General features: G+C 51.6%; 1 protein-coding gene and 1 pseudogene across 12 annotated transcripts in view; one reads left to right on the forward strand and one right to left on the reverse strand.

Moving 5' to 3' along the window:
* LOC123799763 (NADH dehydrogenase [ubiquinone] 1 alpha subcomplex subunit 1 pseudogene) overlaps window positions 1-24,986 on the forward strand; it is a 270,558-nt pseudogene that overhangs the window by 201,152 nt on the left and 44,420 nt on the right. The window contains exon 5 of one of the 7 annotated variants that reach the window (XR_015725249.1): window positions 16,637-16,787. The exons of the other annotated variants lie outside the window; for them this stretch is intronic. The product of XR_015725249.1 is annotated as an NADH dehydrogenase [ubiquinone] 1 alpha subcomplex subunit 1 pseudogene, transcript variant X4 (transcript). Of the gene's footprint in view, window positions 1-16,636; window positions 16,788-24,986 lie in introns of those variants that run through there. 7 annotated transcript variants of the gene reach the window in all.
* The window catches only part of BCL2L11 (BCL2 like 11), a 124,018-nt gene continuing 116,942 nt past the window's right edge, over window positions 17,911-24,986 (reverse strand). For 2 of the 5 annotated variants that reach the window (XM_087863679.1, XM_087863678.1), the window contains exon 4: window positions 17,911-18,563. In XM_087863679.1, coding sequence (XP_087719805.1) covers window positions 18,338-18,563 — 226 coding nt within the window. In that variant the 3' untranslated portion in view covers window positions 17,911-18,337. The remainder of the gene's footprint in view (window positions 18,564-24,986) is intronic. The other 3 variants (XM_087863673.1, XM_087863675.1, XR_015725243.1) reach the window with 3 other exon arrangements.

Genomic DNA, 24,986 nt, shown 5'->3' on the forward strand with positions numbered 1-24,986 from the left:
GGCGCCTGGGTGGCTCAGTCAGCTAAGCGTCTGCCTTCAGCTCAGGTCATGATCCCCAGGTCCTGGGATCGAGCCCTGCTTTGGGCTCCCTCCTCGGTGGGGAGTCTCCTCTGCCTTGCCTCCCCCCCCCAAGCCTCTCTCTCTATCAAATAGATAAAATAATATTAATAATAATAATAAAAGGTGGGCATCAAACAAAGCCAAGAGGGACAGCCCAGCCCATGTCCACACCATGAGGCCCCACGTTCTGCCTTTGCGGCCATTGGCGCCTGTTCTGGGGAACTTCTCCAACACTAGGAACCCAGAGGTGTGAGTTGGCAGAAGTCACGGGAATATTTGGAGGGTAAACCAGATGATGTCAATCAAATTGCTTTGAGTCTGGAAACAAAGTAGCTGGCTGTTAATGAAGGAGAATGGAGCCTCTCTAGGTGCTTCCCCACGAATGGAGCGAACTCAAGAAGGGAGGGAAAGCCGGCTAAGGAGACTTACGCAGTGTGGTGGAGGGCCAGAGGGATGCTGGACCAAAGCGGAGGTGTGCAAAGCACTGAAGACACACACAGACCAAAGACCCACACGCTCAGGTCCTGGTTAGGGAAGACATCTGATGGCCTTCCGGTGTGCAGGGGCAGAGACCTGGCTGGAAGGCTGTCCCCGCGTCGGGGGCTGAACGGGAGCGAACAGAGGCAGCTCGTCTCCGCCCGCTGGCACGCCCCCTTCTGCTTAGTCCCGGCCTCCTACGCTGCCCATCCCTGGGGAAGCTGACACTTTCAAGATTAGCACATCATTATCTTCATGTGTCATTTCGTTCCATCTGTAGTTGGAGTTTATTTTACAGACAAGATTTCAAGCCCATTTTAATCAAAAGACCATGGTTACAACTGTGCCTGCTCTGGACTGCCTGCCTGCCTTCCCCGACCAGGCACTCGGATGGGGCCCCTGCAACGTTATCTTCTGGAATGGCCTCTTGCCTCATTATTATGGTCGCCATTTTTACAGACAAGGAAATAAGCTCAGAGAGGTAACGTTGTGTAATTCAAATCACACAGCACAGTAAATGCAGACAGTGCAAACAGCCAAATTTTAGTCCCCAGCCGTTCTTTCCATGGCTCTGCACAATAGTAGGATTTAAGATAAGAACACCAAGGTTAAATATTAAATATTCTCCTAGAATCCACATCTGCATGAAAGCAGAAACTCTGTTGTAGAAATGCCCATTTTTATGTCTGGAAAGTGCATAGTTGGAAAATGATCAAATACAGAAATCCGCAGGGAGGCTGTGCGGGGCTTTCTTGGCTCTGATGGCTGTTTTATAGGAACAAGGACCAGACAACTGCCCCCCTCTCTCCAGCAGTCACACCCCCCCCCACACACACACACGCACTGCTTGGGAAGCCTGAGTGTCCCTGTGTGGTTTTCTCTGACATCAAATACATGGCTCCAACACCAATTCTGCAGCTCTCCAACACCAACTGGGTGTCCTGCAATTCAATTCAATTCTGACACGAACCGCCAGGAGTCAAAGCAGACCCCGCCGGTGAAGGGCTCGGTCCCCCAAGGCTGCCCCCACTTTAGATGCCTTCTGCAAATGAGGTCCCCAGGCTATCCACACTTCTGCCTGGCTGACTGCAAATTCAGGGGCTCCCATAGCCCCTCCTCAGGTCCAGTGATTTGCTAGAACAACTCACAGAACCAAGGAAAGTGCTCTACTTACAATTACCAGTTTATTACAAAGGATACAACTCAGGAAAAGACAAATGGAAGAGATGTGTAGGGCAAGGCATGGGACCAGGGGCTCAGGGCTCCCATATTCTCTCTGGGGGCGACAGCCTCCCAGCACCTTCGTGTGTTCACCCCCAGAGAAAGTCCCCAACCCCACCGCTGACGGATTTGTACAGAAGCTACATTAATTACATAGGGATGATTCATTAAACCATTGGCCATTGTGGCCTGAACTCAATCTCCGCCCCTGTCCCCTCCCAGGAGGTCACAGGTGGGACTGAAAATTCTAACCTTCTAAATGCCACAGTTGGTTTTTCTGGCTGTCCGGCCCCCACCCTGAAGCAATCTCGGGCCTCCGTGGGGCTCACCTCAGAAGCATGCAAAAGACAGTCAATCCTAAGGGCTTTAGGAACTCTGTGCCAGGAACGAAGGACAAAGACCATTTTTTGGTATTATCTCCCCTCTCTAAATGCGGCCCATGTTCGTCAAGGCACGGGCAGCCCAGACTCACCAACTCCTAGATTCTTTTAGTTTAACTCTCACAGGTAGACCTGACAGCTTTGCAAGTATTTTCCATGTCGCCGGGAACTAGGTCGCATTTTGATTTTGCATATGAATTTGGCCGTCTTTTCTTTTTTTTTTTTCTTTTTTTTAAAGATTTTATTTATTTATGTGACAGAGAGACAGCCAGCGAGAGAGGGAACACAGCAGGGGGAGTGGGAGAGGAAGAAGCAGGCTCATAGCGGAAGAGCCTGATGTGGGACTCGATCCCGGATCGCCAGGATCACGCCCTGAGCCGAAGGCAGACGCTTTAACGACTGCGCTACCCAGGCGCCCCTGGCCGTCTTTTCTGCAGGGAACCCGAGCTTCATTCCGTCGGGGTCAGAGAATCTACAATCCGCTAGCTCGTTGGAGAACTTACGATTTTCTTTGTATTCTAGTATGGCCATAGGCTCTCTGATTTTTTTTTTTTTTAAAGTACATCCAGGGGCGCCTGGGTGGCTCAGTTGCTTGAGCGTCCCACACTTGACTTCTGCTCAGGTCATGATCTCAGGGTCACGAGGTCGAGCCCCGTCTCAGGCTCCCGACTTAGTTTGGGAAAACTACTTGAGCACACTCTAAATAAATAAATAAACAAATAAAATCTTTTAATAAAAGAAAGTACATACACACATTTATTTATTTATTCTTTCATTCACTTATTCATTCACCCGTGCATTCATTCATAGTGTTCTTCAGAGCCTCTGGCTTTTCACAAAACCTGGGCGCGCTGAGTTCTTGTTGGAGGCTTATTCAATGCATTGCTCTTCAACTTTTTTTTTTTTTTTTTTTTTTTTAAGGGGCACCTGCGTGGCCCAGTCGGTTAAGTGTCTGCCTTCTGCTCAGGTCATGATCCCAGGGTCTTGGGATTGAGCCCCGCATGGGGCTCCCTCCTCGGGGAGCCTGCTTCTCCCTCTGCCTGCTGCTCCCCCTGCTTGTGCACGCTCTCTGCCTTTCTCTGTCAAATAAATAAATAAAATCTTTTTTAAAAAATAAAAAAATATAATCCAATTTATTTTTAAGTAATTTCTACACCTAATGTGGGGCTCAAACTCACGACCCCCGAAATCAAGCATTGCACACTCTTCCATCTGAGCCGGCCAGGCAACCCTGTTCTTCAACATCTTAAATGTGAAAAGCTGCTCACCTGCAGCCCTAGCCTCCTGTCCTGATGGTGGCTGTGAAGGCAGGGACACTGCCCAGTCCCTTGTCTGATACTCACCAGGGCAATGACAGAGGCTGTAATCTCTCCTGTCATTTCTCTGGTTTTGGTCAATACGACTGAAAAACTGCAGAAAGGCGTGGGAAAAAATGCACAAAATTACAACTGTAAGCTTACTTTAAAATAATAATGAGGAGGAAACCTCTTCCTTTTAGAGCCAGAAAGAACTGATTTGAATCATGGTTTCACCCCCTTGGTACTTAAGAACTCTGAGATTGCTCCTTAGCCTCTCGGAGCCTCTGCTTCCTTGTCTGTAAAATGGCAACAATAATGCCTGCGTCTCAGGGCTCCTGGGACCCCGCAGCCACACGTGTGGCCCACGCACGCCCTGTCCGAGCAGGGTGTGGACCGAGGGGGGGTGCTGCCTTGGCTGTCAGTTGATAGCAGGGCTCCGTCGATGTCAGCCATCCCTGCCGCCCTCGTTCCCCTCTCCACTGCACCCCGTCACAGTCCTGTCGCCAGGAAACCGGCAGACGGACCAAACTGCTGCATCCTGAGGCCACTGCGGGCAGACACCAGCATCGGAGGCAGGAGTCCTTGTCACGTAAACGAGGAGACGACTTAAAGCTTGTGAACACTGACGGCTCATCTACCAAGCGCTCACTGCGTGGCAGGCACGACTCCAAGTGCTTTCCAAGTACGACTCCCAGTGACCCCATGAGGCAGGTGTGCCCTCCGATCGTCCTGTTCTTACAGACAAGGAAACAGAGGCACTGACAGTCACTAACTCACCGCCAATCACTCCATGAGCAAGCAGATCCACCAACGGTGAAATTCACTTTATATGAAGTTTAAAAACAGGCAAAACTGATCTATGGTGGTAGAGATCAGAATAGTGGTTTCCTAGCAAGGAGTGGTAGTGGTGGGCATGGGAATACACGTGCCCGCGCGTGCGTGCCCAACACGCACGCGTGCACACACACATGCACACACACCTACCTTTCGGTGAGCTGTGTGCATTTTGTAGAAGAAAGAAATAAGAAAATTAAAACAGCATTTAGAGGGCACCTGGGTGGCTCAGTTGGTTACGCATCTGCCTTTGGCTCAGGTCATGATCCTAGAGTCCCAGAATCAAGTCCCGCGTTGGGCTCCCCACTAAGGGGGGGGAGCTTGCTTCTCCCTCGGACCCTGCCCCCTCTTGTGCTCTCATTCTTTCTCTCAAATAAGTAAATAAAATCTTTAAAAAAAATAAATAAAAATAAAACAGCATTTAGAAAGGAAAAAAAACCAAACCAAATCCACACTGGCTGGTGCAGTCGGACTAGCATGAGGCTCTTGATCGCGGGGTTGTGAGTTCAAGCCCCATGTGGGGTGGAGAGCTTAGTTAAATCAATAAAACTTTTAAAAAAACTACAAATGCCCAAACATCACTGGTTGAAGTTCTGATCTAACTGGGTGGGGCAGCAGTCGGATTTAGAAGTTTCCTCAGCGAAGCCACATTGCCACAGGGTGGAAAATGTTGCTTAGGGAAGCCCCACTACAAAGCCTGGGGGAGCAGATGGCTGCACTTTGGGAGGACTCCACGTGCTTGGTGCAGCCATGTGGCTCCGTACCGCCTTCCACCTCTCTGTGCGAACCCTGAGCTGCTCTGGAAATCCTTTTCTGGATCCCTCAGGTGTTAGATGCTCACCCATGACATCGGCACCTTTCTCATTTGTACCTGAATCGCCCTTTCTTCATTCCTCACCCCTTTCTACGTCTTGCCAGGCTAAGAAGCTGCACTGGTTATCTTGCACTATATAACAAATTACCCTAAAACCTGGCAGCTTAAAACAGCAAACATTTATTGTGTCCCACTTTCTGTGGGTCAGGAGTGTGGACACAGCGTAGCCGAGTGTCTGAAACTCAAGAGCTCTCGTGGGGCTGCAGTCAGGCCATCTGCTCGGGCTGTGGTCTCATCTGCAGGTTTGCTAGGAGGTGGGAGGGCCTCTTCCAGGCTCACTCATGGGCTTGTTCCTAGGCCTCCATCCCTCCGCACCGGGGCGTCTCCAGACTGCCTGGTGACCTTGAGACTGGCTTCCCCCAGGCTGTGTGATTCCCAGGGATTCCACCCAAGGTGGAAGCCACAGTCTTTGTATTATTTATTTATTTATTTATTTATTTATTTATTTATTTATTTATTTATTACCACAGTCTTTCTATAACCTAATATCTCTGGGGGGAAATGGGGAGAAAGAAAAAGACACAATATTGTATGTTTCTGCTTCCCTCGGAGTCCTGGCAGCAGTGCTGGTGTTTATTTTCATGGTCCCACTTCACTGTGTGGTTTTCTTTTTCTTTTTTTTTTTCTTAAGATTTTATTTATTTATTTGACAGAGATAGAGACAGCCAGCGAGAGAGGGAACACAAGCAGGGGGAGTGGGAGAGGAAGAAGCAGGCTCATAGCGGAGGAGCCTGATGTGGGGCTCGATCCCATAACGCCGGGATCACGCCCTGAGCCGAAGGCAGATGCTTAACTGCTGTGCCACCCAGGTGCCCCCACTGTGTGGTTTTCAAATGCTCCTATGAAGAGAGGAATTACTTTCAAGGACCTTTTGGTACCTCATTTGGTTGGTACCTCATTTGGTTAGACCTCTCCAGAGCTCTTCTGGGGTGGACAGCTCTCCCAGGGGCCTCTGTCTGAACCCAGGGGCTTAAACACAGACAGTGGAAGGGCCTCATGAAAAACAGTCTGAGCGCCCGGCATCTACCAGGCCCCAAGCTTGTCTGGCTTGGAGAACGCTGGATATTGAGATAAACTGGGTCTGGGCTGCATGGGAAGTCTAGTGTGATGATTGCAAGAAGACCAGAGGGGTCAACTTGTCAGGCACCCCCCCTCCAGTGCTATCAGTGATTTGGGGGGAGTTACTTGGCCTTCAGGAGCCTCAGTTTCCACAGATTCTTACCTGAGAGATTACATCTGTGATGCCCTCAGAGTCACACTGGAGCGTGAGTCGTACAGGCAGGTGAATGATGCCCCAGGCGGGGGTACTAGTAGGTACTCCCAGCGCTGTGGCGGGGACTACCCCCTAGGATCATGGCTCAGCCTGAGTCAGCCCTGACACGGGGCTCAGTGGCTGCTGGAGGTGGTGTGAGCACACATTTAGCCCAGCCTCTACAGGGGGCTCTCGGGAGTCCTAGTGGCCATGAACCACGCTCTAGAGAGGAGTTGTCCCGAGGAGCGATGGTCCCAGGGTTCATGCTCAGGTGCAGGTGGGTGCTGGGCCACAGCGGGCCGCATCAGGGCTCAGGGTCTGTTGGTCATCTGTCCCGAGGTCTAAGAGGGGAGAGTAGTCCAAATCAGAGCAGCCAGTTTCCATCCTGGTTATCTCCTTACATTTTCCTGCTTTCTTCTTGCCTCCTGGAACCCTTCTCAGGGATGGGTCACCTGGCCACTTCTTCCTGGCCGGAGAAAACTTTCAGGAAGTTGCTAATTCTGGGTAGATCTCAAGTTAGCCCCTGCCATAGAGTCTCTTCAGTTTTCCACCCTCCATCCGACCCCAAATCCTGCCCCTCACACTTCACATCCGGGTCCTGTCTCCCAAGTGATGGAATACCAGTGCATCAGCCTCAGTCCCAGCTGGGGGGCAGACAGTGTGTCCGGCTCCCGCAGGAGGCGAGCAGGGCCCAAGACGCGGGGCTCCCGCAGGAGGCGGCAGGTGCAGGCCAATGTCCAGTGAGCAGCGAGGGCCTGTCATCCTAAAGGTTCATGCCATGGGGTGGGGGCAAGTGTGGAGTTCTGCACCCCCTTCCTCTTCCTAGCACAAACACTATCCTGGATCATTCCCTTAGCCTCTTTTAGATAGTTTTCCTATCCATAAATCAGAAAAATATTGAGAATCTGACAAAATAATACATGTAGAAGGACTTGGAAAGCAGTACGATTCAATAACGATAAACACCGAGCATCTGCTAAGTGTCAGGCTATGCTCTGAGGACGAAGCCAAGACAGAGCTCGCATGCCAGCAGGCAGGCAGAACACACGCACGCGAGAGCCACAATCTACAGGATAACCGTGAGGCCCAGGAGACAGAACGAGAGGGCAGAGTCTGTGTGAAGAGGGTCAGGAAGGAAGCTGGCTCACACCTGGCTGAGATGAGCAGAGAGCTATGCATCTACCCGGGGAAAGAACATTCTAGCAGAAGGGTCAGCCAGGTTCCTGAGATGGAGGGGGTGTGTGGTGACGAGGTCTATGTGGGCACTCTGCCCTGGGGTGGGGGGCATGATCCGTGAAACAGCGCAGGGTATCTGGGGCACTATGGGGACACTTGCCCGCTGCAGCATTTAAAGGGGACTTGGCTGACTTATGACAATAAGGTGTAAAAATCACCCAGCAAGAAGGTGATGTAGACCAACAGGACAAAAGCCGAAGTCCAGCTCTCTTCACAGCCCAGCCCAGCCCAGCTCCAACCCCGTGCCCCCATCTCCCAGCTCCCCCATCCCCAGCCTGCATCCTCCAGCGGCCAGCTTCTCTCTGCTCTCCGTCCAACTCACCTCCGGCCCCGTTCCTCTGTCTAAAATCTCCAGCCCTGCCAGGGCACCTGTTTTCTAAGAACCTCCTCACACATCACCACCTCCACGAAGACTCCCACCCTCCGGGGTTTCACCCAGGCAACTGGTGCCTCCACCCAGGCCTTCTCCTGCCCTTGAACTCCTCCACTGCAATCCTTCTTGCCTGGGCCACTGGGAGGTTCCAGACACCCTCCTCTGGTCTATAGTGCGCCCAAGTGTGTGGGAAGTGGGGCGAAGAGGCAGGGGAGCGATTCCCTAGATGAGGCAGGGGCAGGTCACCCTGTGATGTGGAACCACCAGGCGGTCAAGGTACTCCTAGCAAATTTCCACTTCGATGTTATCTTTATGATTAGTGGTGACTTTATTTTATTTATTTATTTTTATTTTAAAGATTTTATCTATTTATTTGTCAGAGAGAGAGAGCACAAGCAGGGGGAGCAGCAGGCAGAGGGAAAAGCAGACTCCCCGCTGAGCAAGGAGCCCAGTGTGAGACTCGATCCCAGGACCCTGGGATCATGATCTGAGCCAAAGGCAGATGTTTAACAACTGAGCCACCCAGACACCCCCTTTTTTTTTTTTTTTAAGATTTTATTTATTTGTTTGACAGAGAGAGAGGCAGCGAGAGAGGGAACACAAGTAGGGGGAGTGGGGGAGGGAGAAGCAAGCTTCCCGCCAAGCAGGGAGCCCGACGCAGGGCAGAGGCAGATGCTTAAACCAACTGAGCCACCCAGGCATCCCAGATTAGTGGTGATTTTAGTCATTGCAAGAAAAAGTGGGATGCTAAGCTTCACAGTTTACGGAACTGGCTTCATGTATATTTGGACAGTCCCACTCTGTTGCTGAGAGTTACAAACCACAGGCACTCAAGGCCGCCTTTCCTGCTGGGATGTTGTAGGAGACGCAGCGCCTCCTGGCAGGATTCCATGATTGCACGCTAACCGGTGAAGACGGGGCATGTTTTTGTGCCCACTCTCCTCTCACTTAGCACGGAGCCCAGCAACGTGGGGGTTCAGTGACTATTGAGCTGAGACACCCACCCAGCACCCCAGTTCCCAGTCTTCTCCCTTAGAGCCCGCATCCCAGCTTCCTCATGAGTGGTGAAGAAGGAAGCCAACCCTGACCCGTAGAAATAGTTGATTTCCTCAATCCCAAGGCACACAATTGTTCAGACTTTAATTATTCTAGAATCAGGATATGTCTTACAATTGGTTGGTATTCTACATGTGGTGTTTCTTTTTTCTTTCTCCCTCCCACACACACAAAAAAATAGCAGTTCTTAAAACAATGGTGTGTCTTACAATTGATGACATCTTAGAATCAAAGAAAATAGCAGTTAAAATCATGGGGTGGCACCTTACGGTCCACCCATGTCAGACTCCCAGGAGCCATTGTGAAAATCATGCTTTGTTCTGCTTTAAATGTCTGTTGGTGTGAACCCAGAGTGACTGGATTCCTAGAACCCCCAGGTCCGCTGGCCATGCCAGGAGCATAGGAGGCATAAAGAAGAACGTCGCCCGGTCCCTGCCCACATGTGGTCAGCCGTGCCAGTCTGGCCACTAGCTTTTGTACTTTCATTCCGGAATTCATAGAGATGGCTGCCAGCGATGAGAGGTAATCTCAGGACACACAGGCCTCTGTTAGGCCTTAGAATTGCGGAAGTCAGTGGCCAGAGTCGTATCGAGCCAGATGGGACACATGGGAATACAATTAAAGTGAAGCCAGCGTGGCTAGAGGGGGAGGAGGGCAAGTTGCATGAGGAACCAACATTGCGAGCAGGCCCAGGTTTGGGTGCTGGCCACGTGTCCCGCAGAACCACATCTCCCAGAGTACATTCTTCACCATGCACTCCCTCAAGATTTTCCTTGAAGAAACGTATTTCACACCTCAAAAGGCATAGGAGTGCTGTAGGAATGTCACTCTCTTGGACAACCATACACATTAAAGGCACTGAGAAGTCCTGCCCCAAAGAAACATGGTGAACTTTTGTGTAGTATTTTCCAAACTTATTTGGTCACAGAACCCCATTATTTAAGTAACATCTTATAAATCTTGAGATATGAATTTTCTGCAGAACAGCCACTGGGCAACAGTCCTATCTGATCAGAACCTTTGGGAACTGAGAGCCATTTTTATCACTCTTCAGTTGATCATGGAAAGGAGAAAAACTGAGTGAAGAAGTGAAGGGCAATACTAGAAAAGATTCTTTCTGGGGTCCCAATCCATAGCCCTGGGCAGAGAAATGCACTGGGGGCGCCACGTGCTCACTGGCCTCCTTCAGGAAGTTCGCTTTGGCTCTCCCAAGTGTCCCCAGGCCAGTGGGCTCCCAGCACTGGTCTGACAGGTGTGTAAGCCAGGTGGTTGTGCCCAGCACAGTCCTGGCACACGGGCCCAGTTGCTTCCGGAAGGGCTTTTGCTTGACCAGGGCCTTGCACACACAAAACAACAGCAAAACACAAGGCTATGCTCATGCACAAGGGTATTCTGTGGTTCGTCCTGGACACCCAGGACAGATCTGTGGAAACAAAGTACCATAGGGTGTGGGGTATGGAGCTGGTGTTCTCTGAATTAGGGATACCCAGGTGCTGCTTCGGGCTCTCTGGAGAGTTGAAAGGAAAAATGGTGGAAAACTCTGATTGATAAGCAAGTCCTGAGTGTTTTAGTTTCTCCGCAAGCCCTTGGTGACCACCAACTGTGGGCAGGACAAATAGTATTACCAAGTCCTTTCCATAGCGAACGTGTCTTTGATGCCCAGCAACCTCCAGGGGGGAAAAGGCTGCAGACTTGGCAAGGTAAGAACTGCCCAGGCAGGAGAGGACTGGTCTCACACCCTCCTGCGGACAGAGACCGACCGCAGGGATTCGGGGAAAGAGCAGCTCCATCTCTCCAGTAGACACAGTGGAAGAACTGAGACTCATGCTAAGTTTTGAAAGGCTGATGGACAAGGGGAGAAGGGAACCAGAGGCAGTGGGCACAGCAAAAGCCAAGGCACGGAAGCAGGACAGTAGCCTTTGTTCGTCGAGGGGCAGTGAGCTGGTGTATGGGAGTCCTGGGATTCGAGGTGGGGGGTTGGGTCGCAGACAGCAGGTGGAGGAGTGTGGATTTGTTTATCGAGGACTCTCTTTGGTACCAGATGCCATGCCAGGCAGGTGTCCTGGCTTCAGGAAGCCTGTCGTCAGGAAAGAGCCCTTGAGTGCTGGGTTGGGGTTAAGGACATCTCAGAGGTGGAAGGAAATGTGGGCAAAAGGTTTAGTGGGGCAGCCTTTTTTTTAATGGGTGGGCATGGCTGTGGAAGGAAAGCCCATGAACAGAGAGACTGGGGTGGGGAGGTGTCAGGTGTCGGGCCAGAGGGCTGGGACTGGCAGCAGCAGGCAAGGAGAAGTGGGGGAAGGAGGATGGGGGAAGCACTTCCCCACGCCGGTAGCAGGGCTGCCGTATGCAGGTTTGCATGGAGCCGGGGGCCGACTGTGGCCCCCCACAGCATTCCACCACTGATGTGCTTTTCTGACCTGCACCGTGATTATTTAAAACCAGAAAAACTTTGTAGAGATACCTCGATTTCTGGCTTCTCTTGAACAATCGAAAGTCTTGGACTCGATGGGCCTGCATATGGCAGTGCCAGCCAGAGCGGGTCACAGTGGCTCCAAGACTCCAGGACTCAGCCCTTCAGGGTCCGCAGTCCCTACTCTCCCGACCGCCTCACACCCAGGCGGCTCCTCTCATGGCCAGGTACACGCCGGCCCGGCCCGGAGACGGGTTTGCAGCCGGGATGCAGCTCACGTGCACACAGCTCGCTCCCACACCCATGCCCTCTGTCTGTCCCAGAAAAGCAGCCCCTTTTCCTATTCACACAAAGATGCACAGATGAGAGGTGTCCTGCTTGTAAGTTCTCCCGAGCACTGTGTCTGAGTTCTCCACTGGCCCCAGCGGACGAGGCAGCGCGTGAGAAGGAGAGCAGCTCAGGGAGCTGGGAATGAGGTGGGGACCCCATGCTCAGACACAGTGTTCTGGACACTTTAAAAAATCTGCAGAGATCAGGGGCGCCTGGCTGGCTCAGTCGGTAGAGCATGCCACTCTTGATCTCGGGGTTGTAAGTTCGAGCCCTACGTTGGGTGGAGAAATTACTCAAAAATAAAATGAAAAAAAAACACCCTGCAGAGATGAGGACGCCAACGCGTCCTTCGGGAAATGATCAGCAAACATCTACCTGGAGAAGATCTGAATTAGCGGCCACTGCGGGTCGGACCCTCTACAGCATACAAGGATTTCCCTCCTAAACCTCACAGCAATCCTGGGGAGCAGCTATTTTTATTTCCCTATTTTGCAAATGAGGAAATGGAAACTCACCAAGGTTAAGTGCTTGGCCCCAGGCCACGGCCGTTAATACTGATATTAACAACCACTGTCCCGTTCTCGGCTGGGCTGAGTAGTTCATACCCATTTGTTCCTTGAATCCTCACCTTGTGGGAGAGCTGCGGCTACTCTTCCCTGTCTCAGAGGACACGCAGGTGGGCTGGGCTCAGACCTGGGCCTTGGCAATCCCCGACAATAGGGGGGGGGGTCTGCTGACCGAAGGCAGAGGGGTGAGCAAGGCTGGCAGTGGGCCCATGGACAGAATCAGGCTCCAGGGATAGGATGGAGGGAGCAGCTCCCTCACCTCATCAGCAGCACAGCTCCACACCCAACAGAGTGGGGAGAGAGCTCCGGGCTGCTTCCGCAGATGCCTTTATAAGGGGCCGGCCACCAGGAGACCAGGAGAGCTTACAGTCTCCCACCCACCCATGCTACTTACAAACCTGGCCCTTGAACACTCAGCTCCCAGTCCCCATGTCTCAGGATGGTCCCACGCAGCAGGTAGCTCTTGACCCTGCCTCACCATGGCCTCCTAATATGCCATACATTGAGCAATTCTGCTCTTCCAGAAGCTTCTGTGTCCCAGGCCAAGTTGGTCATTTTGTCATTTTTGCTCTGTCCCTAGGATCACTGCTAGGCTTATTACAAAGTCCCAGGAGCCCTCCAGATCAGGACTTGGGGAGAACAGAAGTCCGGTGCCCACACTCCAGCCTCTGTTTACGCGCACTGCCCTGCAGGGCTGGGGGCTTAGCCATCCTCCAGGGGGAGCCCTGCGTGGAGGGGACCATTGGTCCCCAGCTGCTGAACCGTGCTCCAGCATCCTTGAAGATACTGAAAATCTGAATCTTGTCCCAGCATCCTTTTGAAGATACTGAAAATCTATCTAAAAGAAAAGAAAGAAGGCCACTTGGTCGTGTGGAAGCAGCCCCGCCAAGTGCCAAGTCAGGAGCCTTTGTTGTCCTAGGTTATTCCTGTGAATACGCAAAGCTCCCTGGCCCCTGACCAGGGCCCAGATCCCATCCTTCACACATTCAAACACTTGAAAGCAGTTACAGTAGTTTTGGAGTTTCTGGCTGAGCTGTTTCTTCCTCACCAGACGGGGTGGGGCCCCCATCCCCGAGCAGCGGGAAAGGCCACTGTGAGGAGCCAGCTCTCTTGAGGGAGGAGCCTGAGGAGATGGGGGGGGGGGGACTGAGACCAGGAGTAGGAAGGCTCTGCTGTTGTAACAGGTAGAACAAGAGCCTTCCCTCCCTTGGGAGCTGGTGAGAGAAGGCGGCTTGAGGGCCTTGGGGAGGGTGGGGTGAAAAAGGAACAAGAAGGACAACACAGGGCGCCTGGGTGGCTCAGGCGGTTACTGCCTTCGGCTCAGGTCATGATCCCAGGATCCTGGGATTGAGCCCCACGTGGGGCTCCCCACTGAGCGGGCAGCCTGCTTCTCCCTGTGCCCCGCCACCTCCCTCCCCACCGCCCGCCGCCGCTTGTGTGTGTGCTCATGCACACGCGTGCTCTCGAAAAAATAAATAAAATCTTTGAAAAAAGAGAAACAGAAGGATAAGACAGAAGTGTTGGGGGGGTGAGTGAGGAGCAGGGGAGAAGGGAGGAGAGAAGATGTCCATCTTCTTCCAAAAGTGCGCAGGATGTGGGAGAAAAGGAAAGATGTGAGGTCTCACATTTGGTCTCTCAAATTTTCAGGTGCAAATGATCTCTCATTAAAATAGCCACAATCTGAAAAGCTGCCACCAACTTACCCATCTGTGGAATGGGTGCAGGAGGTCTCAGGAGGGAAGAAGTTTCCATGGGGGCTGAGAACTAGCTCAGGGGCCTGTGGCTTTCAGGGCCAGAGGGCACTTCTCATGAATGAGAAAGCGGAGGCCTGGGGACATTTAAGTGACATTAAAATCGTTTGCCCCAAATAATCCAGTCTACATTCAAACCCAGAGTTCAAGCCACTATGTCATACTAAGACGGTGCAACCATAGGATAGAGGTATACTGAATCATTATGTTGTATAGCTGAGACACATAAGCCTCAATTATACCTCCAAAAATACGTATGATAAGGACAGAGGGTGGGCTGGCAGCCAGTGCTCTCTCCGTGATGAGGCTGCCCACACCACCCTCCTACACATGCTGGAACCCACCTAGAATGATGGCATTTGGTGGTTTCTTGTCTCTAGCAGATGTTCATTCTACAACCTGGTGTGCATGAAATGTGCACTAATACAGCAGAATTCACACACCCAAACAGCAACCTCGAGTGCCTTGGAAAGCTGCACACCTAGCAATTGAGTTCACACTTGGTAACTGCTTTCAGAGTAATCCGTCCACGTCCATTGATCTCTGGTGCCCACGTGAGCCAGTCTCCAGCATTGGCAATGATTAAGTAAATACAACAGAGCTCCCACTGAGTAACCGCTAACCATAATGACAGTTATAATCAAGGTAGGAAAGAGAGTCAGGGAAGATCAAGAAGGTAAGACTGCAACCGTCTGGTGAGCTGGGAGGGTTTGTGGCACATTTTTTCCCCAGGTGCTGCCTGGAGCAGACATCACTAATCAATCCCAGCGCTCCTTCCCCAGGAAGCTGAGCAGACATCACTAATCAATCCCAGCGCTCCTTCCCCAGGAAGCTGGAGCAGCTCAGCATCCTTCTCAGCCCCCCGATTTGCCATCCCGGGATCGCAGCTGACTCTGCCCACTTTCCAGAGGAAAGTGAGGGCCAGGGCATTCAGCAGCAGGGTATCACCCAGAATCCAGATCAGGTGACACAGGAGCCCGAGCAGCTCACAGAGACCTTCCCGGGAAGCAGTCAAAAACCGCACACCGCAGCCTCCGTTTTGCCCTCCTGTCCCCACCCCTGGCCTGGGACCCACACATAAAAATCTCATTCACGGGAGCAGTGGTTGGATTCGATGCGCTACCATAGAAAATAATTAGGTTTTTCTTCTCCTACTATTTTTTTGTTATGTAATACATATTTTTCAGAAAAATTAGAAAATACAACTAAATAAAAAGAAAAATTAAAGTCACCTATAATCTAACCATTGCTATTTACATTTACACTTTGTTCAATATCTTTCTAGAGTCTTCCCAGGCATTTTTTTTCTCTGCTTATGTACCTGAATGGTGTGTAATTACGGAGTGATGCATTCATCCCATATGTACAGAAATGTATGTATACATATATATACACAGGCACACACACATATATACTCATATAGACACATACATACACACATATAAACACACGTGATCCTATCGTACATTTATTTGTAAGCTTTCTTTTCCACTTACCTATACACTATGAATTCTCAAAATTTCTCTCTAAATGCCTGCTCTGTGTCACTGCCAATATAACCTCTCCCAACATAACCTGCTCCCCCGCCATTCTCCATACCAAGAGTATTATGGGTATTAAACCCCTCCACTCGGGCAGGCTTCCCAGGCCATGGGGGCTGGGCCAGGCAAATGCAGCCCACACTGAGTGCCACAGGGCTGGAGACGGGATGAGCCAAAGAATGGAGAGTTCCAGATAACAGAATGCAGAGCGATGCCATGGCCAGTGTCCAGCAACCAGGAGACACAGAACTGGGAAGCAGGAAGTAGGCCAAGGCTGCGTCTGCTAGCCAGGAGCCAGGGCGCCCGGGGAGCCTGCTGTCTGGCCTCTGCTGTCCGTGCCTCCAACCAGGACACAGGCCAGCAGAGCAAGCCTACTAGACAGTGAGCCAAAGGTGGGGCAGGAGAGGGCAGCATTTTATGGAAGAGCTGATTCTCAGACCGTCTCTCCCCTCCGTAGCAGAATGCAGGCTGGAAGACCCTGGTGAAACCAGCCCCCAGGGCAGGACTTGTCGGAGGAGCCTAAGTCAAAACAAAGCAATCTAGAGCAAGAAAGCGTTCTGGTTGGATTTTTATGTATGTGAAACTAGAAAAAAGAAGACACGTAACTAGATCTTTGAAGTCTCACTATCTAGACATCCACATGGGTCCGCCCATGAACCAGGTGAAGGGGGTGTGCGCCTTGGCTGGGACGGGTGATCCGGGTTTGAGAGACCGAGGGGAGCACTTGATTTGTGGTGGCTGTCAATCAATTTTTACTCTCTCGCTCTTTTCCTTCCCCTGCCCCTCTAAAGGGCGTTAACCCCCACACTCCTTGGACCAGAGACCTCATTTCCCTGCTACCCCCACTAGGACCCTGCACAGAGCAGGCCCACCATACACATGTTGAGTGGGCAGCCCTTCTCGGAGAACAGAAGGAAGCAGGGGGATAGAGGAAAAGCCCCTTGCTGTGTGACTTACTCTGACGTCTGGGGTTTCAGATGAGCGCTGCATGAAGAGTGCCAGGATTGAGCCACAATCCCTGGCATTGACGGTGTGCGTGGGGGCCCCAGTGGAAAGCTGGGCCTGAGAGCACCCTTTTCAAAGGCAAGGAGCAGACACCACCCAAGACGCTGCAAATACGGAAGGTCAGTGTCTGAGAACTCAGGATGGAAAAAGTCTTACCTCTACAACAGTCTCAGGAAGCCTGGGTGGCTCGGTTGAGCGTCTGCCTTCGGCTCAGGTCATGATTCCGGGGTCCTGGGATCGGATCCCTCATTGGGGGGGGGTCCTTGCTCAGCAGGGAGTCTGCTTCTCCCTCTCCCTCTCCTTGCTGCTCCCCTGCTTATACTCTCTCTCTCAAATCAATAAATAAAATCTTTTAAAAAAATAATAAAAATAAAACAGTCTGAAGGATCACACATGTAAAGCTTTCCAGAAAGACTTTAGGGCAGGAAAAGCTGAGGAGGTATGTATGCGTCTAGGACAGGAACCTTCAGAAAGAAACCGCATCCGTGGTCTCCTGCCGCCGGGGGCAGTGATTATGACTCAAATGTTTGTTCTTCCCTGGCTCCTTCCACACCTCTGAAAACATAAGTGCTCTCACCTAGCCAGAAGGAGAGCCCGGGCAGGCGTTGGCACTGCAGCAATGGAGGGGCTCAAGGAAGGAGGCAAAAGGGAAGAGGTGGTCCAGAACCTAGGCTCAGGCTGTCTGGAACGTTTTGCTCATTATTCTTGTTTGCACACGCTTGAACGAGCTAGCACGTGTGTCTGGGCACCATGCAAGGGAGGCTGCAGCCTGACCTCACCGTGCAGGAAATGTCGAATGCAAGCGGTGGGGAATGGGCCGGGGAATTTGCCTTTGCCCTTAACTGAAAGGATAGGAAGCAGCAATGAGAGAAATCCCTTCCAGAAAAATCTAAAAAACAATGGGTCAGATTGATTAACTTGCAAAATTAGATGGACTGGCAAAGAAAAATCCCCCCAGAAATCACCAAGTTCAGGGGAAGACAGTGAGAAAATTTAATGCATTAGAATAATTTACACTAGAAAGCCAGGCTGAGGCTCCCACCAGACCTGGCGCCCTCCCATCACATTACTCACCTCGGCTCCTCCTCGTCTGACTGCCCCGGGGACCCCTGGCTTGTTTTACTCCCAGATGGATCCTAGCCCCCGGCACAGTGCCATCCTTGATCCATCCTGCATTCTCTACCTCAAGGGTCAGCCCCTCCACCCCCAGCTAAAGGCCACCTCTCCTCCCCCTAACACTCCATTTGGTGTCTTCCCCTTTTGGGGCGCTGGGACCCCATGTGCAGGTCTTACTTCCTCTAACTCAGTGGAAGTGATCTGAGGACAGGACCTATGTCTAATTAATGGCCTGTCTCCAATAAAACCACCAGAAGAGGCACTAATTACTCAATTAAAGGCAAAGATGTAAACATATGGTGATTTATGAAGCTTTAGTCCGTTTTCATGCTGGACAGCTACGTCTTTCTTTCCCCGGACTCTCAAGCAATCAGCACGTTAGGAATTGAGTATCTATATGTGCACTGGAGATATAATGATTAATAAGAAGACACAGACCTTGCCCTTCAAGGAGCTGGCCCTTGAGGTCATAGGGTCAAATTGACCCCAGATACACACCAGGTTGGAGGCTGGGCTCCATGGGTGGTGGACTCTGAGAAGGGGACGGTATTAATTTGCTAGGGCTGCCAGGACACGGTGCCACGGACCGGATGGCTTAAACCACAGAAGTGTATTGTCTTACAGATCTGCAGGCAGAAGTCTGAAGCCAAGGTGTTGGTAGGGTTGGTTCCTTCCGAGGGCTGTGAGGGGAGGCTCTGTTCCAGACGGCTCTCGTTGGCTTGTAGATGGCCGTCTTCATGCTCAACGGTGTTCTCCTTGTATGTGTGTCTATGTCCAAATGTCCTGTTTTTATTAGGGACACCGGTCATGTTGGATTAGGGCCAACCTAAATGACCTCATTTTAACTTGATTAGCTCACAAAGACCTTATCTCCAAATGGGGTTACATTCTGAGGTTCTGGGGGTTAGAACTTCAACATAAGCCCATTTGAGGGGGACAAAATTCAACCCATAACAGAGGTTAGCAGGCAGCTTGCTTACTGTGGGGCGTCCTCAGGATCAATACCTGTGGAAGGAGGGGAGGAAGCAGGAATAGGTGGTGAGAGACTAGCACAGTGATATGGGGCTAAGAGCCTCAGCTGACCCCAAAGGGAACTCGCTCGAGCTAGAACAACCCTTCGGAGTTGACCCAAATTGGGCCAAAATGGGCTTGCATTTATACCCCTAGAGGAAGGGGTCTAACCTTGGCTCTCTCCATCGGAGGCAGTCCCTGAAGGAGCTACAGCAGGAAGCTGCCCACAATACGAGCCCTTCCTCATGGGGCGGGACACCACAGCCTCGAGCACAGAGACAGGCTCAGCAGAGGTGCTGTGGACGTCCGAGCGTCAGGGTCCCTCCCCATGGCAAGATCGGGGAAGATGTCATGCAGCAGGTGCCATTTGCCCCTGAAAACAGGGTGGGAAGGATTGGCTCGTGAGAAGCCGACAGGAGGCTCTGGGGACAGTGGGGACTTCCCATTGGGAAAGAGAGGGAAGAAATGAAGCATAACTGTGGGAGGCCCCTAGAGGCAGCTCCAAACTTTTGCTGGAGGCTCCAGTGGGAGTTCCTCTCCAGGAGCTCCGGTGGGGGCCTGAGCTGCCCAACACAGAGGCCGCATCTCCGGTTGGCAGGTGATGGGAGCCACCGTTGCTTCTCAACAGGACAATGACACCATTAGAGCCACGCACAAAGAGAGTTCCAGAGCGGCGCTGTGGGAAATGAGTTTCTGGTAGGAGAAGTGATGCGTTCTCACAGTGCCGGGGGAGGAGGGAACGCTGCTCTGGAGTGGCAGGGGTGGACCGGTGGGGACAGGAGAGGAGGACTTCGGAGGGAGACACCAGGGTGTGCCAGGGGCAGCAAGGGAGAGGGAGGGGAGGACTTGACCTGGGCACGGGAGATTTCCAAGCAGAAACGTCGGGACGGGAGCAAATTTGAAAGAGAACAGTTTCTCGGGGGTTACTCAACAGGCAGTTGCAAATGTGGGATGAGAATCTGCGAACCAGTCAGGGCTGAGATAACGGGCTCAGAGCCCGGCCACAGCAGGAGTCCCAGAGAGAGCCCACACATGACCGGTCTCAAGGGACCTCCTTCTGGGAAGGCAAGACCAAGGTAAACAGCCGTCTGCCTCAATGTCCAATCCCACCTGCAGAAGAGCTGACCAGAGCGTGTGGCTGCCGCTGGGCAGCAGGGGTGGGGCGGGGGGGGCGCTTGAGTTGTATCTTGAAGGAGGGGTAGAATCTGCTTAGGAACAGCAGATGCTGATGAGTAACTGGGGTGAAGCCCCAAAGACCTAACTGAGCCCCGAGGAACAGAGAGAAGTGGCTGGAAGTGATAAGCGGTTGGGAGGTTGGATCCCTAGTTCCCGGTACAGACGGAATAGAGGGAAAACGGGGAGCAGATGAGGTAGAGGGGGTGCCACGGACTGAACCACAGCCCCTCGCCCTGGCCTCCCAAGTACTCCACCTGCTCCTTCACTGGTCTCCCCTCCCCCACCGACAGCCCCTCCCCCCCATCGAGGTCTGGAACTCACTTTTCACCCCCATACTTCTCTTCCTACCACATGCCACGCACTCTGCCGGTTAAGGGGAGCTCCTAACCTCAGTATGGACAGAATCTTGGCTCCTCATTTGTCTGCTGGAGAGCCGGGGCTGCCCTCGGACCAAACAGATTCTGGGCTGTTCTATGGGGGGCACAGTGGCCACGCAGGCGAGTCCACTGATGCTAGCCCTCTACAGGCGGCCACAACGATCTCGGCAGCCGAGGGGAGAGACTCCCCCTCCACAAAACCCTTCCGCCTTCCATCCGCACCAAACCTCACTCTCAGTGAAGGATCTGGAACTACTTGGGACTAAGGAATAACTGGTACGGTTCACTAGGACCTTGTGTGGGAGAGGAAATCAAGGGCGGGGGGGGGGCAGTAGGCTGCATCGATTGCATTGCTAGCAATCCCTAGAAAGCGTTTCCATTCTCCGAAGTCCTTTCTCAGCGGCTAACCGGAAGTTCTTACTGACCAGAAGTCTGTGACCCTTCTGTCAGCACCAGCTTCCCCGTCCGCTTGGGGTTCCTCCTGAATTCCCCATCCTCCCCTACAACTGCAAACTTCCATGCCTCCCCCTCTACCATTCAGAGTAGCTCGGCTCGGCCCCAGCCTCCGCCCTGGAGCTGTCTGGTCAGCCCCTCGGCCGTGAACGAGGCCTCCCTCCTCTGGCCTGCCACGCAAAGCTGGGGACCAGAAACGTGCACTTGGTCAGAAGCAGACGCGGACGAGCAGTGAGGCTGCGGGTCCCACCATGCTTCTGTAGGCAGAGGAAAAATCATTGTCCCCCTCTCCTAGGTTGTGGACAAGACCCTCTGTCATCAAAGATTAACAGGAGAAAAACAGACGTTTAATAACCTGTATACCTCCTGGACACCTGGGACATATTCCGGAAAACTGCGTTAACTCCCCGACGGAGCCCAAGCAAATCACCTTAGACCCCATTTCCAGCTAAAGACAAAAGGAGAGGTCGAGGGGTGGGGGAGCCAGCTGTGAGGCGTTTTGGGCAAAGCACAGTCTCCAAGGGCATGATTGTCATGCAGATAAATACCTCCTTCTCCACGAGCAGAGTCTTTGGAGATTGAGTCAGCCCCCTCTTCCTGGTACAGAGAGGCACTCTTACAAATGGAGATTTCCCTTATAGATGTAAATGCTTTTACAAAAAGGGTAACTTCTATTTGGTTTTCAGAGTTTCTCCTGAGTCTACTGGAGTTTTTGGTTTGTTTTTTCTTTTTTAATAACCAGCTCAAAAGAATCCTTATGCCAAAGAAGCATATCTGCGGGTGGTAAATTCTTTGCCATAGACTCCGGGTCCTGGCTGCCAGGACCAGATACTGGGACCCCCTTCCTCAAACATCATTAAGGCCTAACCTTCCAGCGGAGGGGGGGGGGAGGCGGCAGGCTCCCGGGGTTTCAGGGCAAGCAGGGCCTCCTCTCTGGCAGGCTCAGGGAGACCCAGCGGGCGGCCCTTCCTTCGGGTTCCAACCGAGCTTTCTCCCCTCGCAATGTCAGAAGGAAAGAGCCGGCCGTTCCCCCCTTGTAATAAAAGCCTCTGCTCATTTGAAGACAGTAGTTAAGTCATTCTTGAGCTTTCTCATCTCCAAACTAAACAATCTCAGCCTCTGTAACCTTTCTTGGCAAATTCGATGGCCCATATGCAGCGGAAAAGCAAAACAAAGCCATCTGATGGGGGAAGGCCTCCTATCTCCAGCCCAGACTCCGGGCTTTGAAACTCGGTCTGCACTCGGGTCTTCATTACACGCGAATTCAGTAGCTTCCAGCGGGCGAGCCCGCGAGAGCCCAGTGCCGCCGCTCCAGGCCCGGGGACGTGCAAGGCGACCCTGCGTCCGCGCTGGGCCCCGTTTGCACCTCTCCTGTGCTCACGTTCCTGCTGGGGGACGAAAAGGTACCCTGGGGAGTGACCCAGGAGCCCGGTGTGCTGCAACTTCCGCCCGGGGCCCCTGGGGGTGGAACGGGGCCCCAGGAGCCTCCAGAGAGCCAGGCAGCCTGCTGGGAAGGCTGCCCTTTGACCCCACAGAAGCCGGTAAGACCGGTTTCCCAGGTACTCCGGGCGCAGCCTGGTAACCTTACCCTTCAGCTGGCTGAGGGGGGCACTTCCTGCTGCTTCTGAATGGGGAGGCCGCCTGTGCTGAGTGCCCTCAGCAGGGTCCCCGGGTCCCATTCAGATTCCTCTGGTGGTGCTTTTCCCCGGGTACCTTCCCCCCATTTTCAGTGGGCTGTCTCGGGGGACCCAAGGACAGTGTAAGCTCTGTCCTCTGGTTTGTGGACCCTGGGCCGCCTCCCCCTCAGCCGTTGTCCTTCTTTTGGTCTCCAGGGCCTTTTTCTTCCTTCAAAGGCCAGTGTTTGCCGTTCAGGCCAAGCTCGCGGGGTTTGGAGTCACCTTACAGGCTCCTACCGTCACTTAAGCAAATTCAACACACTTTTTAAAATATGGGGCGCCTGGGTGGCGCAGTCGTTGAGCGTCTGCCTTCGGCTCAGGGCGTGATCCCGGTGTTCTGGGATCGAGCCCCACATCAGGCTCCTCCGCTATGAGCCTGCTTCTTCCTCTTCCTCTCCCCCTGCTTGTGTTCCTTCTCTCACTGGCTGTCTCTCTGTCAAATAAATAAATCCATAAAAATCTTTAAAAAATAAAATAAAATAGAGAAAAAGTCGTTTGGACGGTCCCAGGAATTCTGTGCGCCATTCCAGTTACACCCCAAAGTGGATCCGGAGTGCGAACCTTGATCTCTCCGTGCCTGGTCCTTCGCGCTTGCTGCTCTGCTCGCAACACCGACTGGCCTCCAAGGAGACACCGAATGGGCCAGTGGGCTTCCTAAGGAGGAGTCTTCAACTGCAAGCAAACAGAAAGCCCCTTTCCTAAGCCTGGAGAAGAGGCCGGAGGTGTGGAATTTCCAGCAGCAAGAAAGCCTGTCTCAAATGTGGTGCCTCCATTCAGGTTTTCAGGAGAAGCTGCGGCTACAAGAAAAATGGGCCCCGGGGACGACTTTAGAACTTAACAGCTCAGGCAGACGTGTCCCCACGGCGTGGCTCTTGGCTTAGAGCTCCACCACAACACGGGAAGCTGCAGGCAGCTCCATGTCTGGCTTCCTTCCTCTTGTATCCCCAGCACCCAGGACCGCGCCTGACACTTAAGTCACCTTCCTAAGTGTTTTTTGACTTTGTTGCAATATTTGAATTAACTCCTTAGGCCCACTTGGATATTTACGGCGTGTCTACTGTGAAGCCTATACTATGGATGGCAGGGATTCAAAAAGACAAAAATCACACTTTCCTTCCCTAAAATGTCTATAAAGCCACGGGAAGCACAAGACATAGAAATGTGGAATGTAAATAAAATACAAAATGATATACCCCGACTGTGCCAAAGATATTTTCACAAAAGCAAAGATCCTCTTGCCAAACTCCTGTGTTTTCTAAAGCAGTGCTGGTTCCTCTAAGGTGTTAACGTGAAAAAGCTTTGGTGGTCAGAGGAATTCAGGGTCAGGGTAGGCAGATTTCTTTAACATAGGATTTCTTCAAAGAAAGAAACCAATCCTTACTTCACATCACATAAAAAAGTTCACTCAGAAATAGATCATAGACATAAATGTAAGAGCTAAGGCCATAAAACTCCTAGAAGAAAATACGGGAGAAAAACTTAGTGACTTTGCTTTTGGCACCAATTGTTACATGCAACAAATTAAGCACAGATCACAAAGGAAATCGTTTATTAACTGGATCTCATCAAAATAAAAAATAAACTTTTGCTTTTCAAAACACATGAATGAGAATGAAAAGGAAAGGCACGGGCTGAGAGAAAATATTTGCAAAACATACATATGACAAAGGATTTGTATCTAGAATATGAAAAAGAAGCCATTTGTAAGAAGACAAACAACACACTTTTTTAAACGGGCCAAGGAGCCGAACAGATACTTCACCAAAGAATGGATACGCCTGGCAAACAGGCACTTGAAGTCAACGTCATTAGTCATTAGGGAAATGCCAATTACAACCGCAACGAGATACCACTGAACACCCACCGGAGTGGATAAAATGAAAAAGACTGACCATACCAAGTGTTTGCAAGGGTGTGAAGCGACTGGAACACTCAGTCACTGCTGGTGGGAATGGAAAATAGTATGACCACTTTGAAGAGCATTTGGCAGTTTTTTTAAACAGTTAAAAATATATCTACCGTATGACTCAGCCATTCCACCCCAGTTACTTACAGTCCACAAAAAAATGAAAGCATATATCCCCACAGAGACTTGGTACTCAAATGTTCATCATAGTTTTATTTGAAATGGACAGAAACAAGAAACAGCCCAAAGGAACCCCAGTAGACGAATGGATTAACACACTGTAACACAGAAATACAATGGAATGATACTCAACAATAAAAAAGGAAGAAACTATTGTTACACACAGAAATGTGTTGGAATCTCAACATAATTATGCTGAATAAGAGAAGGCAGGCAAAGTACATACATATTATGATCCTAGGTACATAAAATTCTCAAAAATGCCAATAATTTATAGCAACAGAAAGCAGACTGGTGGCTGCCTATTGGGGGCAGAGGGTTGAAAAGCTGGAGAGAGGAACTACAAAGTGGCAGAAGGAAACTTTGGGGGTGATGTCTATGTTCATTATCTTAGCTGTGATGATAGTCTCAGAGATGTATAAATGTG

The sequence above is a fragment of the Ursus americanus genome, chromosome 7 (assembly GCF_024610735.1).
Source record: "Ursus americanus isolate L20-20 chromosome 7, mUrsAme1.1.p, whole genome shotgun sequence".
NCBI classification, from domain to species: Eukaryota; Metazoa; Chordata; class Mammalia; order Carnivora; family Ursidae; genus Ursus; species Ursus americanus.